Raw genomic sequence first — 17,966 nt, 5'->3', positions numbered from 1 at the left:
TTGTGATGTTCTGGAGTAGAGGTCAAGAGATCAGGGACCAAGTGGCACCACAGGGCAGCTCTGGCCATGGGGCAGCCCTGGTGGCTCTGCTCTGGCACTGCCACACTCTGCTGCAGAGGGAAGGGATGGATGTGCTGCTCCAGGCTGGAGCAGCAGAGCAGGGGCAGCTCTCACTGCAGCTGCTCGTGTTCACACTCGGGGAGTCTTCGTGTGGGATTAAAAGAGGCTGGAGGAGCTCAGCCACGGCGCTGGTGGGAGCAGCAGTGCTTTAAATAGAGGAGTCTGAGCGGGACTGAGCACTAACATCGTGTCTGGGTGCAATTCAAAGACTTGCAGTACCTTGGTTGCCCTTCTCTCACTTTGTTTGGCTGATGTAGGCGTATTTTTGTTTTTACTCCCTTCTCTGTCCTATATTGTCCCTTTTCTTTCCAGTAATGTTGACTGCTCCATCTGCTTATTTATCAGCCCCAGTTCGAATGCGAATTTCAATTAGCAATCTGCTTTGTTTAGTTTTGTTTTAAACAAGGCATTGAGAGCTCCAACAAGGCTTTAATACATAAAGCTACTTGTAATGCAGCTGTTTAAGCTCTTCCATCATATCCATGAACAAAATGAATTCTGCTGCTATCAAGATTCATCTGATGAATTAGGTTTAATCCTCCTCTACTGTAGCAGATGGAAGGCACTTCAACAAAAACAGAAAGATTTCAAATGACTGAGATGGAAAATGGTCTTTGCTCAGGTGTTCCACAGATATAAAAGAAACTCAAACCTCACGTAGTAAGAGATAATTCATCCAGCAACCAGAAAAGCAGTCCCTGGATTTCTGCACTCATTCCTGACCCTGATGCTTCTCTTTTGGGTCTGAGGTCACAAGTTATGTGTGTGGAGGCAGAGAAGAGGGTGGCTACCTGTGCAGGAGCATCCCAGGTGGGAATGTAATTCCCCGAATCTCACCTATCCAGGTTTGCAATACTGTGTGCCTGAGGCCCTGCCAGCTTCTTGATCATCGGATCTGGACCCCAGGATCCCTCATGGGAAGGGCTTCTCTGTCGTGGTTGTGTTTGCTAAATGAGGAGTTAATTGCTGGGAGTTTGAATTGAACTCCAAACCCTACATCACAGATTGGTTTGGGTTGGGTTGGAAGGGACCTTACAGACCAGATCATCCCATCCCATCTCATCCCAGCCCTGGCAAGGACACCTCCCACTGTCCCAGGCTGCTCCCAGCCCTGTCCAGCCTGGCCTTGGGCACTGCCAGGGATCCAGGGGCAGCCCCAGCTGCTCTGGGCACCCTGTGCCAGGACCTCCCCATCCTCACTCAATTATTAAAAACAATTCCTTTCTAAGATCTAATCGAAATTTCTCCTTTTTAAAAACTGCTCCCCCAATCATAGATTCCTTCAACACCCTGTCAGTAGCAAATGTGTCTGAATTTCGTTTAGGTGTGATTAAAACAAAGCCTGTTCTGAGCTGAACGGGTGCATCCCCAGCTCCATAACTCAGCAGTTACCGTGCCCAGCACTCTGAGGTAACAACAATCCCACGCCTGGCACGCCGGGCAATGGAAAAACATCCCCGCGGGTCAGGTAACGGCTCCGTGCGCCGGGGCAGGCTGTTCTCGGCTGTAAACCGATCCCTGCCCGGTGTCTTCTGCCGTGTGTCCTCCATCCCGAGTGCGCTCGCCATGCTGGGATGGAGGGAAGCTGCGGGAGCTCTGGGATGGACGCTATCCATCCCGGGAGGGCTCAGGAAGGGTGCCAGGACTTTCCATCCAGCGCAGCTCCCACCTGCGCGGTGCCCGCGCTGCGCTGAGCCGCGGGCAGGGCAGGGCAGGGCTGGGCGCGCCGATGAGCGCTGATGAGCGGGCGCGCTAATTGCGGGTCCCGCGGGGGCGGGCGCTGGGGCGGGGCGGGGGGGGTCCGGTCCCGCCGCCGGGGCCGCTCGGTATAACCCGTCTCCCGGCAACGGCGGCCGCGTCACTTCCTGGGGAGCCGCGGGCGAGCGCACGGACAGGTGGAGCAGCGGGGCCGGCCGGCACCGGTGCTGCCCGGGGGGCTGCGCTCCCGCCCCGCCCGGCTCCGCTCCTGCCCGCCTCGGGTGCGCTCCTGTCCGGCGCGCCCCGCTCCGGCCGCTCCATCCCCCGGTGCGGTTCCGGCGCCGCGGCGATGAGCGCGGAGCTGGACGGCGTGTCCGTGCACTCCTCCTCCTCCTCGTCGGGCTCGCTGGGCTCGGCGGCGGGGCCGGCGCCGCGGCCGCTCTCGGCGAACGTGCGGCGGCTGCACCAGGCGCTCACGGCGCTGCTGAGCGAGGCGGAGCGGGAGCGCTTCATCCTCTGCCTCAACGCCTACCACGGCCGCCGCAACGTCTGCGACCTGGTGCGCTCCCTGCGCGCCCTCCTCGACGGGCCCCGCCGCCGGCAGCTGCTGCCGCTGCTGCGCCTCGTCCTGCCGCGCTCCGACCAGCTCCTCTTCGACCAGTACACGGCCGAGGGGCCCTACCTGCCGCCGCCCGGCCGCCCCCCGCCGCCCCCCGCCCCGCCGCCGGTGGTCCCGGGCGAGCTGCGGCAGGTGACGCTGCGCCGGAGCAAAGCCCACGAGGGTCTGGGCTTCAGCATCCGCGGCGGCGCCGAGCACGGCGTGGGCATCTACGTGTCGCTGGTGGAACCGGGCTCTCTGGCCGAGCGGGAGGGGCTGCGCGTCGGCGATCAGATCCTGGGGGTCAACGGCAAGTCCCTGGACAGGGTGACCCACGCCGAGGCGGTCAAGGTAAGGCGGCTCGCACCGGGCTCCGGTGGATGTTTTCTCCATCCCGCCGTGTCCCGAGCTCCGCTGCGCGCCCCGTCCCGCTCTGCCTCTCCGGTGCCTGTCCGTGTTCCCCCGCTCCTCCCTTCCCTCCCTGGGTCTTATCCCCGTCCAGCCGCGTCCCTCCCCGGCTCCATCCCCGTCAGCCGCTGGGACCGGAGCCCCCGGTGCCGCTCCCCGGGACGCGGCGCTCGGAGCCCGCAGCCCTCGGCGGAGCGGAGCCGCTCCGGGTTTGCATCGCGGCGGCGACATCGTGCGGGGCCAGCCGCGCTCGGAGCCCGGCCGGAAAGTTTGCGGTGGCGATAGCGGTGCCACCTACAGCAGGGACCGGGCTGCGGGGGTGGCTCCGGGCACGGCAGGCTCGTCCTGCGCTTTTGTCGCGCCTCTGAAACGCAGCGGTGCCTGCTCGTGGCTCGCCTACAGCTCGTGGAAGCTGGAAATCTGCGTGAGCCGGGTTTTGAGGGACGTACTCCAGCCGCTCTAGTGGGTTTCTCCTCGCAAAGATGGGGAAACTGAGGCACGGAGAAGCAGAACAGACCCCCCCCCCCCAAAGGCTGCCCGAGGCAGGAGCAGATCCCCGATTCCCCTTTGAATGTTCTAGGGGGAGAAGGAGAACGGTTACACAACTGAACTGAGGGCTCCCGCTCTCCCAGCGCGGCTCCACATGCCCCGGAGACCTGTTGTAGCCCATAACAGCATGGGGGCTATCGATAAAAGCTTTAATGCGGGGGGAGAACTCCATAAACTGTGGGATCTTCGCCTGAAACGCGGGGTTCTGAGGCAAATCCAGCTCTGAGCGTCCCAAACCGTTCCCAGAGCTGAGCTTGTGGCTGGTGGGCTCCGCTCGGAATGTTCCCGAGGCACAAACCTATCGAGCTGGAGAATCGACTTTTAGAGCAGCAATTTGTAGGCAGCGTATGGAGAGCTGGGATCTGGCGTGACAAGGCTGTTCTCCAGCTGTTTGTGCTTTAATTTTTCCATAATAAGCTAAAGTGGTTCTGTTGGGAGCCTGTTCCATGTGGAGCCTTCCTCTGACAGCACATTAATCTTGCACAGCTTTGAACACTTCTTCCCTGCCGACCTGTGTGTTCCCTGCCCCGGCTTTAAATCAGTGCCCCGGGCAAGGGCACGACTTCCAGGCTGGAAATGACTCCCTGGTAATCCTGATAGCAGAAGAAAGGTTTGTAGGAATTATTTTCCTCTTGTTCCTAATGATAGGACAACAGCAGGGTAAGCTTTCAGTTGTTAGTCTGCAATTTTGTGGCTTGGAGATTGCAACCCCCACATATTTTGGTTATGGCATTGGGATGGAGAGGAACCAGGTGTCAGGAATGCTCCACTCCATGACTTCATCTCCAATTCATCCCACTCTGCTGGGTAATTCACATCACTTTCTGTTTGTTCTCTAATATAATGTAATTGATGCCTTTTAGACATTATTAATTTTGAGTGAAACTAAGTGCTTCCTGCACAGAAATAATTCCTGGAGGACGTGGCTTGCCAAGAGCTATATTTTGTTAATATGATCCTGATAGGAAAAAGCAGCTTAGAAATTGTCTCCTTGTGAGCTGAACTTCTTTCAACAACAAATTCATCACTTGCCCTGTGCTGGCACCTTCTTGAGCTCCTGGGTTCTTTTCCCATCTGGGAAGGGTTTTTATGACCCACGTTGTGGTGGTGGAAACATTTTGCTTGGGAAGAGTGGCAGAGTGATTTACAGTACAGCTCTAATAAATCCTTGGGAGATTCTAAAATGAACCAAGTGTTAATTTGCCCTCAGATGCTGCATTTGGGAGGGGGAAATGAAGAGATTGCCTTCAGCAATGCTCAAGGGTAGCATTTGTAGGTTTAAGGTACAAATAGCTCAGCCCGATGTTTTGGGTGTCATTCAGAGTGTCAGAGCTGCAGGGACAAGAGGTGGTGATGGGTGGATTCGTTTTGTGCTCTGCTTCCCCTTGAAACCTGGGATCTGGGGCTCAGGTGGGTGCACTGGCAGCTCTGCCGAGGCCCCTGGCTGGGTCTGCTCTCCTGGGGCAGAGCCAACCTCACTGTGCCCAGCCCCTGGGTGTGCCCTGCAGTGGGGCAGTGCTGATGGCCAACATCAGCTCCATTGCTCAGAGCTTGGTGCTCACCACCCCAGGATTGGGGATTTGATCCCTTATTGGGTGTTCAGTTAAGAGTTGGACTCGATGATCCTTGTGATGCTTTCCAACTCAGAATATTCTGTGATAAACCAGAGCTGGCTTGGCCCTGGAATTCGTGCACACGCTGTAACGGAGACAGAGAAAGCTGAGCAGAGAGACTCGGTTAACACAAGCCCCTGGCCGTGTGGCTGATCTCTCAGACACTCAGCTCCAGAGGAGGGCTGTGCGAGCTCCCCCGGGCAGAACGTGTCTGATCGGAGCTCAGCTCGGTCCCTGCGATGCTCCGGCTCCTCTTTCCCCCTGTCCTGCGGCCAGCAGCTGTCTGACCGGGGCGCCGTGCTGTCCGTCACAGGCTCGGCGTGCTGTGCTGACAGAAGTTGTCAGAGCTCGTTCCTGGGCCCGGAGCGGAGCTCGGGAAGGCTCCTGCGGGCTGAGCGTGACCAACTCCCCGAGCCGCGGATGCTCGGTGCCCGCCGGGGTGCTCGAGGTGCCCGGCTGGGGCTGTGGCAGCTGCTCGGGCAGAGCAGGGAATGAATGAATACAATGTCTGCATTTGCCTGTGCAGCCTCGGATGAGCGTTCCCACGGCAGCCACTGCGTTCCTTTATCAGGTCGTGGTGGCTCTGTTGCCTCTCCGTGCGTGTCTGGCTGTGCAGGAGCAGCCCAGCAGCTTTTATCCCTTCTCTCTCCAGGAGAGAGGCTCTGGCTGTGGGGTCGTGTCGCTGTCGAGGCAGTCACGACACAAAGCAGAGGCCACAAGCAGTCTCAGATGGCAACTCTTTATTATCAAACATGGCTGACCTTTTATACACTTTCTAATTGTTTATACTTCTTCTACCCTAACTATTGGCCACAATAAATCAACATAACACCATTGGTGAAAAGTTACAGTGACTTCAGCTAACTTTCTAAAAATACTTTGTCCAGCTGCAAAGTTCTCCTCTTATCTTTTTTCAGTTCCTCACTTCTCTTGGACTCCTCGGTTACAGCCTTGGAGAGAGTTCCTTATCAGCTTCTTCTTGCTTCTCAGCTTTTTCTCACTCCTTTAGCTAACAGGCCTGCTGTCAGCCCCTTCCACAGGGTAGCAGCAATTTCTGTTCACTTCTGGAGTTTTCAGGCATCATCGCTCAGTGATGCACCCAAAGTGAATCGTGGCAGCAGATGAGAGCTGCCACAACACTGGCTGAGTGACCCGTGTGATGTCCCAGCTCAGAACTCACTGCTGGCCTCTCACCACTGCACTGGTGTTTGCAGATGTTTGTAAATGAGATAAAAAGTGGCATTCTGACTTCAACCACAAGATTACCTCAGCACTCCAAATCAATTCCCTTAATGACCAGCTCCTTAACCTTTACGTGAGCACGGGAGTTTTATGCCTTGTCTGCTCTGAGCTGGGCTGTGCCATCCAAATCCAAATTAAATGACTCCATTACAATTACAGCTCCATCATTGCAGCATTCATGAGTGCACTTTAGCAAAAGATCACCAGCATTTGAATTATGGCGTGAGTGGAGAAGTTTGTGTTGTCTGCCATATTTTTAGAGCTGGCTTGGTTTTTATCAGCCTTGCTATTTAGGACCTTATATCTATATTCTATATATATACATATTTATTTTATTATTTGTATATATATATTTATTTTACTATTTGTGGTGTATATACTGCTATATTTTAGCACTTGTGCTGAAAGTTTGTATTGATAAGCTGTCATATTTTATCCAGAGGACTTAAAATCAAGGTGTTTGTGGCTTTAGACCGTCAAAATTACCAGGGAGGTGTTTCCCCAATGCTCTGGGGTTGGCATTAAATTCACACTCCTTTCTCCCCCACCCCTTAGCTTTCTTGCTTTGCTGTAGGTTTTTATGCCCTTTGATAATTTAATTTTAATGTAGGGAGAAAGGGGACGAGAGAAAGGGAAAAGTGGAAAAATTCCACTTGTAGGATTTGGCTTAATGAGCTACACCAGCCTCAAAGAGCTGCACTGGTCTCACTGGCCCAGCTATTCCTGGCAGATCTGGATCAGCTTGAGCAAAATCCCCAAAATTTCACTAATTTGGATGTGCTGGGCTGGGGGGCTTTGGTTATTTGGTGTTGGTGTAAATCTGTGATGACTTTGCCAAAGTCACTGGGCTGGAATTGAGTTGATTCTGGAGGAACTGGAGTAGTTCAATGCCCTGGCTTGGGTTTTTCATCTGTGGAGAGAGGCTGGAGGGGCTGGGGAAGGCTTGGGATGAGGCTGACAAGGCAGAGGGGTCCAGGGTGGGGCACTTCCAGCCTGGGAAGGGAGGGAGGGGGATCACAGCCAGGGGGTCTCCTCCTCTCCCTGACCTGTGAGGGAAGGGGATTGCATCAGGGGGTACCACCTCACACCCCAGCCTGGGATAGAGAGAGATCTCATCCCCAGCCACCAGCATCAGAGTTTTTCCCTCCCTCCATCCCTTCCATCTCCTGCTTTGATGGAAGTGCCAAGAGAGCATTTAAAAATAATTAAAAGGAGATTAAAATCCCTTCTATGTCCTTTTACTGTGGGTTTTCCTGCTGGCAAAAAGGTGATCTCTTCAGAGACTGCAATATTTCATAAGAAAGGACCCCAGTGTGGGATTGCTAAAAGACCTCTAAGAAATGACTGCAGAGATGTGCAGCCCTGAGCCTCAAACATATCTAGAGCCACATTTCTTTCCAGCCAGCTTCCAATAAAGCAAATTTCATGTCACTGTTTCCTGTGATGCCCAATTAATTGATCACCATGACCTGACACTGCTGATTTAATCACCACAGCACCGGGGGCACGGCTCAGAGCAGCGAGTGCAGCTTGGTTTGGTTGGGTTTTGACCCTTCCAAGTGCTTGGAGCTGTGGCTGATCAGCCAGAGCAGGGCTGGGATGGCTGAGAGGTGCAGGCAATGCATTGATCCCTGATTCTGTGAAGATTTCAGCCCTGTTCCTTTGATCTCTGAATCTGTGAAGATTTCAGCCCTGTTCCTTTGATCCCTGATTCTGTGAAGTTTTCAGCCCTGTTCCTTTGATCCCTGATGCTGTGAAGATTTCAGCCCTGTTCCTTTGATCCCTGATTCTGTGAAGATTTCAGCCCTGTTCCTTTGATCCCTGAATCTGTGAAGATTTCAGCCCTGTTCCTTTGATCCCTGATTCTCTGAAGATTTCAGCCCTGGTCCTTTGATCCCTGATTCTGTGAAGATTTCAGCCCTGTTCCTTTAACTGCTGCGTGCTTATCGAGGCTCTCTGTTTTTAGAAGGCACTAAAGAAAGAGGCTTGAAACTTCTCCCTTTCCCCTGGGAAAGGAGCTGGGGGAGCTGGAGCATGGAAAAGGAGGATGTGACTAGCATCCACCCCAATAGTTAGAGTGGTAATCCCTTCCTGTATCTGCTTAGAAACAAAAACCCCAAAACTGCACCAAAAAATAAAGCACTCACAGCTTAAAAGGCAGGTGCTGTGTGATGCCAGGGGCTCCTGCTGTGCCCTTCTGTCCCACAGGCAGTTTCCATGTCAGCTCCTGTGCTCAGCTGGACTCGAGGGAGAGGGTGGGGAGTGTAAAGGCACCAGGATCTTCATCTGGGAAAAGGTAGGAAGGAAAATGGTCACTCTTGAGCTTGGAGGCATCTGCATTTAAAATGACTTTTAAAGCTCCTTGAGGGGGAGGGCTGATGGCAGTGGAAGGGCTGCTCCTGGTTCCAGGGGCACATCTGGAGCTGTGGTGGAGCAGGTTTGAGCACTGGAGCTGCTCCCCATTCACTGGGAGCTCCAGATGAATTCCTGGTGCCGCTTGGGCTGGAGTGAAGCTGCACACCCAGCCAGGGGCTCTGGGAGCGTGGGCTTGGCTGCTCCACCTGGCTTAGGAGTTGGTTGTATTTGCTGCTCTGCCACTGGTTTCCCTCAGCAGGCAAGTTCCTTTGTCATCTGTTTCCCTTCATTTCACCAGCAAATCACCATCAGCCCTAATAAAATCAAACGACTTTATACTGATGCAAAAGACTGGAAGGAGAGCCTTAATCTCTCCTCTCTTCATGATGCAGGGATGATAGGACTTGGCACCAGGACTGGCTTGTTCATCAGGGTTAGCATTGTCAGGGCATCCTGGAGTTCTTGCAGCATCAGTGTTATTTAGTGGGCTCCTTGTAAATAAACAGTTCTGCCTCAGCAGAGACATTGATAAGATAACCTGGAGGATAAAAGCTTATTTCCTTCTAGTGGCCCTTGCAAGAAAACAAAAGCATCAGAACTGGTGAATTAAAATATCCTTTACCCAGTTCCCCTGTCCTCAGGGATGAGGATGGATTTTCTTGACACTTTCCTCAATGCCACAGAGAATTATTCAGCTCTAAATGCCCTCAGTTAAAGTGACAAATCACCTGCCGACGTGATTTACCTTGTGCTCTTTGGACTGGATGCTCTGAGTTCTCCCTGCCAGGAGCACCAGGTGCTGGGTGAGTACAGGTGAAGCAGAGCCCTGGAGGAGCTCTGGTCCTGCCAGGTGTCCCTTGCTGGGCTCAGGGATTGCCTCGGAGCCCCCGGGGATGGCAGAGGCAGGAGGGAGCTCTGCTCTGTGCAGGCTCTGCCTGAATGCCCTCGGTGCTTCATCCAGCATCTTCCTCACTTCCCCACATTGATTCTTCCAAAGTTTTCCAGCCAGGAATGAACCCTGTTCAGACAGTATGGCTTTGTCTGATGGCATTGTCATTTTTAGCCAATATGGTGCTTTGCATCGCCCCTTTCAGCATTGCTTGGAGTGGAGCAGGCAGAGAAGACCCGAGGAAGCAGTAGGCAGTGCTTCAATCTGCATTTCCCTTATGCCTCCCCTTGCCCTAAAAGCACCCAAGCAGCTTTGGTTTTCCTTTGTTTCCACAATTATGTGGAGTTTTCTGCTGTTTTTAGAATCGTCCCAGGCTTGCCTGAGGGCTGCACTGGGCAGGGAGCAGCCTGGAGGGGTGGGAGGCTGCAGAGTGGGGATGAGGAGCCATCAGCCCTCGGAGGGCTTGGGGAGAAGGTGCTGGAGCTAAGATTTCACTCGACCTTTGCCGGTGAAAGGGACATGGGCTTCCCGCTGCCTTGGGGCTAAATGTGTGCAATCACCATAATTATACATCGATTTGCATTGATTTGCATAAGTGCCTCTACTTGAAAGCCCAACTGCCGTCCTTTGCCTTGGGAGAGGGGAGAGGTTGGACCGTGCCTCCTGCAACTCCTGTTTGTCCTCCTGCAGGGAGGCTGTGTCCACCCCTGTGTCACCCCGGTGTCCCCTGGACCCTGGCACCCACTGCTGTCCCTCCATCTGTGCTTCCCTCAGCCTCCTCCTGTGTCCTGCTCTCCCCTCCTGCCTCTGGGTCACCTTCTCCTCATTCCACCTCTCTCTGTTCCTCCCAGGTCAGAGCATCCCAGGCTCCCTGTTCCTCTGCTCACATCCAGCTCCCTGTGCTTTGTCAGGCAACACACACAGCTGGGATAGACTTAAAATCATGGAATCCCAGACTGGTTGGGGTAGGAGGGACCTTAAAGCTCATCCAGTTCCATGGGCAGGGACACCTTGCACTGTCCCAGCCCTGTCCAGCCTGGCCTTGGACATTCCAGAGATCCAGGGGCAGCCACAGCTTCTCTGGGCTGCTTGTTCCAAAATCTCTTCCTGCCCTCTGGGGCAGGGGACAGTCTCTCCTTGCTTCACCTGGCAAATTTGCCCTTAGCCAGGTGTGCAGTGGGAGCTGCAATAGCGTTTTATCCATCCTGCCTGCAGCTGATCCCTGGAGCGAACATTTTGGGGGCAGGAAATCCTGTGCCTGCTGTCCTGTCTCAGCAGAGCAGCCTTTCAGCTCAAATGTGGCTCAGTCCTTCTCCTGCTCCCCTCCCCAGCAGCCACAGGGAGCTGCTTCATTCCCCGTGGCAGCAGGATTGTTTTGCTCAGTCCATCTGATCCCACAAGCTTAAAAACCCCCCTGAGTCCAGCGGGAACGACCTGGAATGGAGCAGGAAATAGCGGCTGGACAAACTTCTGCCATCGGTCCTGCACGGAGCCGGAACGCGCTGTTAAAGCTCCCCCTGCCTCCCTCCTGTGGAACTGATGCCTTGTGCAGGCTGCCCTGGAACAGAGGCTGGACAGAGCTAAAGAATAAAGCAGGGATTTATTCAAAGGATCTCCTCCATGGATCCACCTTGGGCAGCACCAGAGCCCAGCCAGGGCTGCACCCAAGATGAACCAAAATGGCCCCAAAATGCATGGCCGGGCACGGGGTCTCTCCCTGGGATCAGCTCTGCTCCATTTGCACCTTGCAGTTCATTGTCCCATCCCAGCTTCAGCCCCTGCAGTCCCACCCTGCTTGTTTTTCTCTCTCCAGCCCACGGGGTTTGTGCTCCTGGCCTGAGATTTGGCTCATTTGTCCTTGGTGCCCAGCTGGAGCAGGAATTGTTTTGTCTCCCTGCTCTGTGCACAGAGCTCACCATGCCCTGATGTGAGCCCAGACCCACACACTAAAGCAGCACAGAATGTGAAACATAGAAAAGCTGAAACCTGAGGCATCAGTATCTCAGCATTTCTTTCCCTTTGCAGCTTTATTTCTAAACCTGTGCTTCACTTTTTGGGGTTGTGCTGCCAAATTCCTGGTGATAACTTCCACACTGACCTTTGGAGCTCGCCAGCAGAGCAATGCCCATTATGCCATGGCCATTATCCCATAGCCATTAATCCATGGCCATTATTCCATAGCTGTGATATTCAGGGTCCCCCATGACAGGAAGGAAATGATGAATCTGACTCCATGTTCTTAGAAGGCCAATTTATTATTTTATGTTATTGTATTATATTAAAGAATGCTATACTAAAACTAAAAGATAGAGAAAGGATCCAGACAGAAGACTTAAGATACTAATGAAAAACTTGTGACTCTCCAGAGTCCCAACACAGCCTGACTGTGATTGGTCATTAAGTAAAAACAATTCACATGTTGGATAAACAATCTCCAACCACATTCCAAAGCAGCAAAACGCAGGAGAAGCAATCAGATAATTCTTGTTTTCCTTTTTTGCTGAGGCTTCTCAGCTTCCCAGGAGAAGAAATCCTGGCAAAGGGATTTTTCCAGAAAATTTGACAGTGACATCCATTATTCCATGCCCACTATCCCAAAGCCAAACCAGCTCCAGGAGGCTGTTCCTGCTGGAGGCTGTGCCGAGGGGGAGGATGGCTCATGGTTAATGCTCCCAGTATCCAACTGGGATCTTCCCTCTCCAGGCTGCTCCTTTACTGGGGAAGGTGAAGGGCTGTCCCTGCCCCAGGCAGGTTGGGGCAGGCTGCCAGGAGCATCCTGGTGATTCATTGCTGTTCCTTTCTGGCAGCTGTGCTCCTTCTGGGGGGATTTTTTGAGGTGTTTTTACCTCTCAGGGCCCTTGGGAAGTGGAGAATAAGAGGGAGGGAAATGGTGAAGGTGGGAGAGGAAAGCCCTCAGTGGTGTCAGACCTGCAGGGTTTCAGAAGGGTGGCAGCTGCCTCTCTGGATCCCAGGAAAGAACATGATGTCCTGGGAGCTGTTTGGGTTTTATGAAGGTAATTGTGGCATGAGATGTGTGTTTCCTTTTTTGATCAGTTTAAATGATCTCCTTCCCTCTCAGAGGCCTTGATAATTAAATAGAGTGTTGTTAGGGGATCAGTGGCCTCATGGAATCAATCTGCCCCTCTCTCTGGCACTTGCTGCTTCTGCTGACATTTCTGGGCAGTTGGTGACTGTTTCCCTGCTGAAGGTTTTGGCCCTAATTCCCAGATTCACATCAATGATTTCTGTAAGCTGGGCTGCTGGCAGGTGAGCTTGCACACTGTGCTGCCAGCCCTAAACCTCCCACCCCGTGCTCCTCAAACACATCAGAGATGGGGCAAAGCCAAATCTTATCTGAGGCTGCAAATCCCTGCAATGACTCGAGAAAGGAGATGGAGATGCAGCTGCACTGCCTGATTCTGCACAGGGCATTGAGGAGGTGGAATTGGTTCTTTAGGAGTGGCTGGGGGTGCCCCTCATGTCCCAAAAAACTCACAGGGTGAGTTCTGCTGGGGCTTTGGGGGGTATCTCTGCAGTCAGTGCACACAGGACAATTTGTGGGTCTGGAAGGAAAAATTTCTCCCCTGTAGAATTCCCACCCAGAGCCTCCTTGTGATGTCCCCCTGTGCTGGGCACTGCTGGGGCCACCTCAAATCCTCTGTCCAGTTCTGGGCCCCTCAGTTTGGGAAGGACCTGGAGGGGCTGGAGCAGGAAGGGAATGGAGCTGGGAAGGGGCTGGAGCAGCTGAGGGAGCTGGGCAGGGGCTCAGCCTGGAGCAAAGGAGGCTCAGGGGGCCCTTGTGGCTCTGCACAGCTCCTGACAGGAGGGGACAGCCCAGGGGTCGGGCTGTGCTCCAGGGAACAGGGACAGGAGCAGAGGGAACGGCCCCAGGCTGGGCCAGGGCAGGCTCAGGGTGGGCACAGCAGGAATTTCCCCATGGAAAGGGGCAACTCAGGCCTTGGCAGGGGTTGCCCAGGGAGGTTTGGAGTGCCCATCCCTGGAGGTGTCCCAGGAAGGGCTGGAGGTGACACTCAGAGCTCTGGGCTGGGGACAAGGTGGGGATGGGGCGCTTGGTGGTCTGGGAGGTCTTTTCCAAGCTCAGTGATTCTGGAATTCTGTGATTAGAACTTTGCTGAAAAGCTCCTCCTTTTGTCCCAGGAAGATCTGTATGGTCTGTGTGGGCAGGTTCTGCCCCTCTCTCTTGCTGTGGTACCTTCATAAGCAGGGCTGGCAGCAGAATTGGCATGGGAGGGCTGGTGCCAGCCTGGTGGCACTGTGACACCTCACTGGGAATGGGGACAGGGAAGTGCTCAAAGGCTGGGCAGCAGCTGGGCACAGGGACCAGCAGGATAAAGGCTTCCAAGGGAGGGGACACAGTGGGGAAACCTTCTTTGGGCTCCTGTCCCAGGGGTCAGTCTCTCACTGGAAGAAGTTCTTCCTCATGTCCAGGTGGAGCTTCTGGGCATCAGTTCCTGCCCATTCCTCCTGTCCCATTGCTGGGCCCCTGGAGCAGACCCTGGGCCCTGCTCCGAGCCCTCCCTGCACACAGGGCTGGGGTCTGGCCTTGGTAAAACCTGTGGGGAAAAAAAACCCCCAAAATAGAGGGGAAGTGCAGCATTTCTCCTTGTGCAGGGAGATGGATGGAAATCTGCTCTCTGGAGCTCAGCACAGCAGCTGCTGCTGGATTCTGCCCTGCCTTGGATGCAGGTGGGAGCTTCTCCCACTTGGCTCACCTGGTGCCTCATCACTCTGCAGCTCCTGGTGCCAAGTGCTTTGTTAAAGTCTGCTTCAGAGCGTGGCTGCACAAAGGTTTTGTAGATGTGTGCCAGCTCCTGTCCCCAGGCCTGCTGTCCTTCTGTGTGGATCACCTGCTGTGCTGTTATCCCAGGGAAACTGAGGCAAAGCTGCTTTCCTCTCATCTCCTCTCCCAGCGTGGCAGCTGCAGTTTAAGGAGCTGCTGCCTGATGGACACAGAGCTGCCTGGAGGCTCAGATGTTTATTTTCTGAAAAATCCCCTTGCCCAGGATTTCTTCTCCTGGGAAGCTGAGAAGCCTCAGAGAAAAAGGAAAACAATATTATCTGATTTGCTTCTCCTGTGTTTTGCTGCTTGGGAATGTGGTTGGAGATTGTTTATCCAACATGTGAATTGTTTTTACTTAATGAGCAATCACGGTCAGGCTGTGTCAGGACTCTGGAAGGAGTCACAAGTTTTTCATTAGTATCTTGTTAAGCCTTCTGTAAGTATCCCTTCTGAATTCTTTAATATAGTTTTAGTATAGCATTCTTTAATATAATATAATAACATAAAATAATAAATTAGCTTTCTAAAAACATGGAGTCAGATTCTCAATTCCTCCTCCATCTGGGGAACTCAGAAAACACCACAGTCACCAGGCTGGGGAAGGGGTTTGCACCCTCACAGGGAAGAGTTTCTTCCCAATCTCCAATCTAATTCTCTCATCCCTCGACAGGAAGCCATTCCTCCTTGTCCTATTTCTACATAGTCCCTCTAAAAGTCCCTTAAAAATCTTTTGTGGGTGTCACTGTCCTCCCCCAGCTGTGATCACCCAAAGGGTCACCAAAAGGTGCAGGTCAGGAGGTGACCTGGTCCAAAAGGTGTGTCCTGAAGGGCTTCTAATTGAGGGAGGGTCTCTGGTGAGCTCCTCTTGCAGCCCTGGGCATGAGCAGGGAGGGTTTTGGGAAGGAAATTGTGCTGGGCAGGAAACTGTGTGGTATTTTCTGGGGTCCCCTGTGGCAGGAAGGAAATGATGAATCTGACTCCATGTTCTTAGAAGGCTAATTTATTATTTTATGTTACTATATTATATTAAAGAATACTCTACTAAACCATACTAAAGAATAGAGAAATGATACAGACAGAAAGCTTAACAAGATACTAATGAAAAACTGGTGACTGCTTCCAGAGTCCCAACACAGCTGATGGTGACTGGTCATTAAGTCAAAACAATTCACATGAAACCAATCAATGACCAGTTGGTAAACAATGTCCAAACCCCATTCCAAAGCAGCAAACAGAGGAGAAGCAATCAGATAATTCTTGTTTTCATTTCTCTCTGAGGCTTCTCAGCTTCGCAGGAGATGAAATCCTGGTGAAGGGATTTTTCAGAAAATATGTCAGTGACAAAACTGCTTCTCACTGGGTACAGGAGGGACCTCAGTAAATGTACAAGGAACTCTGCACAGTGTCCCCAGCCTGCTGCAGCGCTGCCTCTCTGGCAGACACTGTCACCAGCAGTGTCCTGCTGGCTCTCCCAGCTCTGTTCACTCCCGTGGTCCCTCTTGGATGGAGGCTGCCAGGGAGCCCTGGCTCTGTGCAGCTGCTCCCCTCCCCTCGGGCTCTCTGCTGTCACCTTCATGCATAAAACATCTCCCTGAGCCCAGATCCCTGCTCCTGGTGGCCCTGTCAAGGGAGCTGCAGGAGGACATAAAAATCCCCGTGTAAATCTCTTGCCTCTCATCCCTGCTAATTTCCCTGGGCCTCCAGAGAGCAGCTCTGCTGCTGTGCCTGCCCTGCCAGGGGCTGACATTTGGCTCAGGCTAAATGGCTCTGCCAGGCTTCAGCAGCCACCCCTGCCCTGTCCCCGGGGCCGCTGTGACACTCCAGGGTGCCCAGGGTGGAACCACCCTGTGCCTGATCCCTCCTCCTGTGCCTGTGCCCAGTCCCTGCTCCTGTGCCCAGTCCCTGCCCTCGTGCCCAGTCTCTCCTCTCATGCCCAGTCCCTCCTGTGTGCTACAGACCCCGAGGTTTTCTCTGCTCCTTCTCCTCCCTGCCAGGATGGATTCTCTGAGGAAGGGAGGGAAGGGGATCTCTGTGCCATGTCCAGTCTTTCCCTAAGCACCTGCAGGGATGAGGACTCCAAACCCCCCTGGGCAGCCCCTGCCAATGTTTAGTCACCCTTTCCATGGGGAAATTCCTGGTGATGCCCAACCTGAGCCTCTCCCTGAGCCTTTCCCTCTCCTCCTGTCCCTGTTCCCTGGAGCACAGCCCGACCCCCCGGCTGTCCCCTCCTGTCAGGAGCTGTGCAGAGCCACAAGGGCCCCCCTGAGCCTCCTTTGCTCCAGGCTCAGCCCCTTCCCAGCTCCCTCAGCCTCTCCTGGGGCTCCAGACCCTTCCCCAGCTCCATTTCCTTCCCTGGAATTGCTCCAGTTCTTCCTTTGAGGGGCCCAGAACTGGACTCGGGCACAGGGGTACAGTGATGCTCTGCAGACTCCAAAGAGGTTTTATAGAGATGGCTCCAGTTTGGATGAACAAAGCACATTTCAGGGGGTCCTGTACCCAATCTGACAGGGATCCCTTGCCCTGGCAGCTCTGGGGTTGGTGAGAAGGGTCCCTGCCACCCCAGCTCACTGATTGCTGTGGAGTTCAGCCCACCCTGACCCTGGCTGTAGGGCAGCTTTGGCTCAGGAAGCTGCTCTGTGCCCTGGAGCCTGGCACAGCCACGGTGCCCATGGGAGAGGGGTCCCCTGGAGTGGGCAGAGGGCTCAGAACCTGTTCCACCATCCCAGAGAGACCTGGGCAGGATGGAGCATGGGGAGCAGCCCAGCTGGGCTCTGAGTGCCCAGGGAGGGAGGAGATCCCAGCAGGGATGTGTTTGAGGGCCAGGGGGGTGAATGCTCTGGGGGTGTCCCCACAGGTTTTGCAGTCCTTGTGGCAGCCCTCAGGCACATGGTGACCTTGGGAGCATGTGGCAGGTTTGCAGCCAGGTTGCTGTGTGTGATGGAGATGCTGAGCTGGGCTCTGAGCTGGATTCTCTGTGCTCTGGCAGGGAGGAGCAGCAGTGCTGCCAGGTCAGGGCTGGGATGCAGCCAGCCCACTATTCCTGACAATTTACCCTTTCCTGAGGAGCTGCTGGTCTTAGTCCTTCCCAGCCACAAGCTTTGCTCAGCAGCTTCTCTGCTCAGTGGGGACAGCAGACCTTGCAGGGCAGCTCATCAAAATGATGTATACATGGGAAAAAACCCCAAACACCTCCTTTCTGAGAGCAGATCTGCAGTGCTGAGGCCTCTGGAGGAATCAGCACTTACAGCTGTCCCCAGGGAGAACTCCTCTGTGTTAATTGAAGTTTCTGTGTCAGCTTCTCACAGTGGAAGCTGGAGGGGCAGAGGAGCTAATCACCTCCTCTGGCCCCCAAGGTCATCTCTCTGTGTGCTGGTTTAAGTGTGAGGATGTATTTAGTAATTATTCCTCTCATTAATTGACTGCTTGTGCTGGAGCAGGCAGCTGGTAACTCAGTGGCTGAATTTCTGGGAATGCTGTCCATGTTCCCTGGAGGCACCAGGAGCTTTTCCAGTGGCAGAGGCTGGAGCTGTGGGGGCAGAGCTGGGGCTGAGCTGAACCTTTTCCCACACTGATTTTGTCTGCTGCCAGCACAGTCTCTGAGAGGCTGAGATCCACATTCAGCCTGGAGGGGAGAAGGCTCCAGGGAGACCTTGGAGCACTTTCCAGTGCCTAAAGAGGCTCCTTTATTAGGGG

General features: G+C 53.9%; 1 protein-coding gene across 1 annotated transcript in view; it reads left to right on the top strand.

Moving 5' to 3' along the window:
* Positions 1-2,167: 2,167 nt before the first annotated feature.
* The window catches only part of WHRN (whirlin), a gene marked incomplete at both ends in the record, with an annotated part of 57,332 nt that continues 41,533 nt past the window's right edge, over positions 2,168-17,966 (top strand). The window contains one exon of the mRNA XM_084219596.1: positions 2,168-2,767. Coding sequence (XP_084075722.1) covers positions 2,168-2,767 — 600 coding nt within the window. The remainder of the gene's footprint in view (positions 2,768-17,966) is intronic.

The sequence above is a fragment of the Fringilla coelebs genome, assembly GCF_963513975.1.
Source record: "Fringilla coelebs genome assembly, chromosome: 21".
NCBI classification, from domain to species: domain Eukaryota; kingdom Metazoa; phylum Chordata; class Aves; order Passeriformes; family Fringillidae; genus Fringilla; species Fringilla coelebs.
Note: the sequence above shows the minus strand (reverse complement) of the source record. Positions and strands in the feature narration are given on the sequence as shown.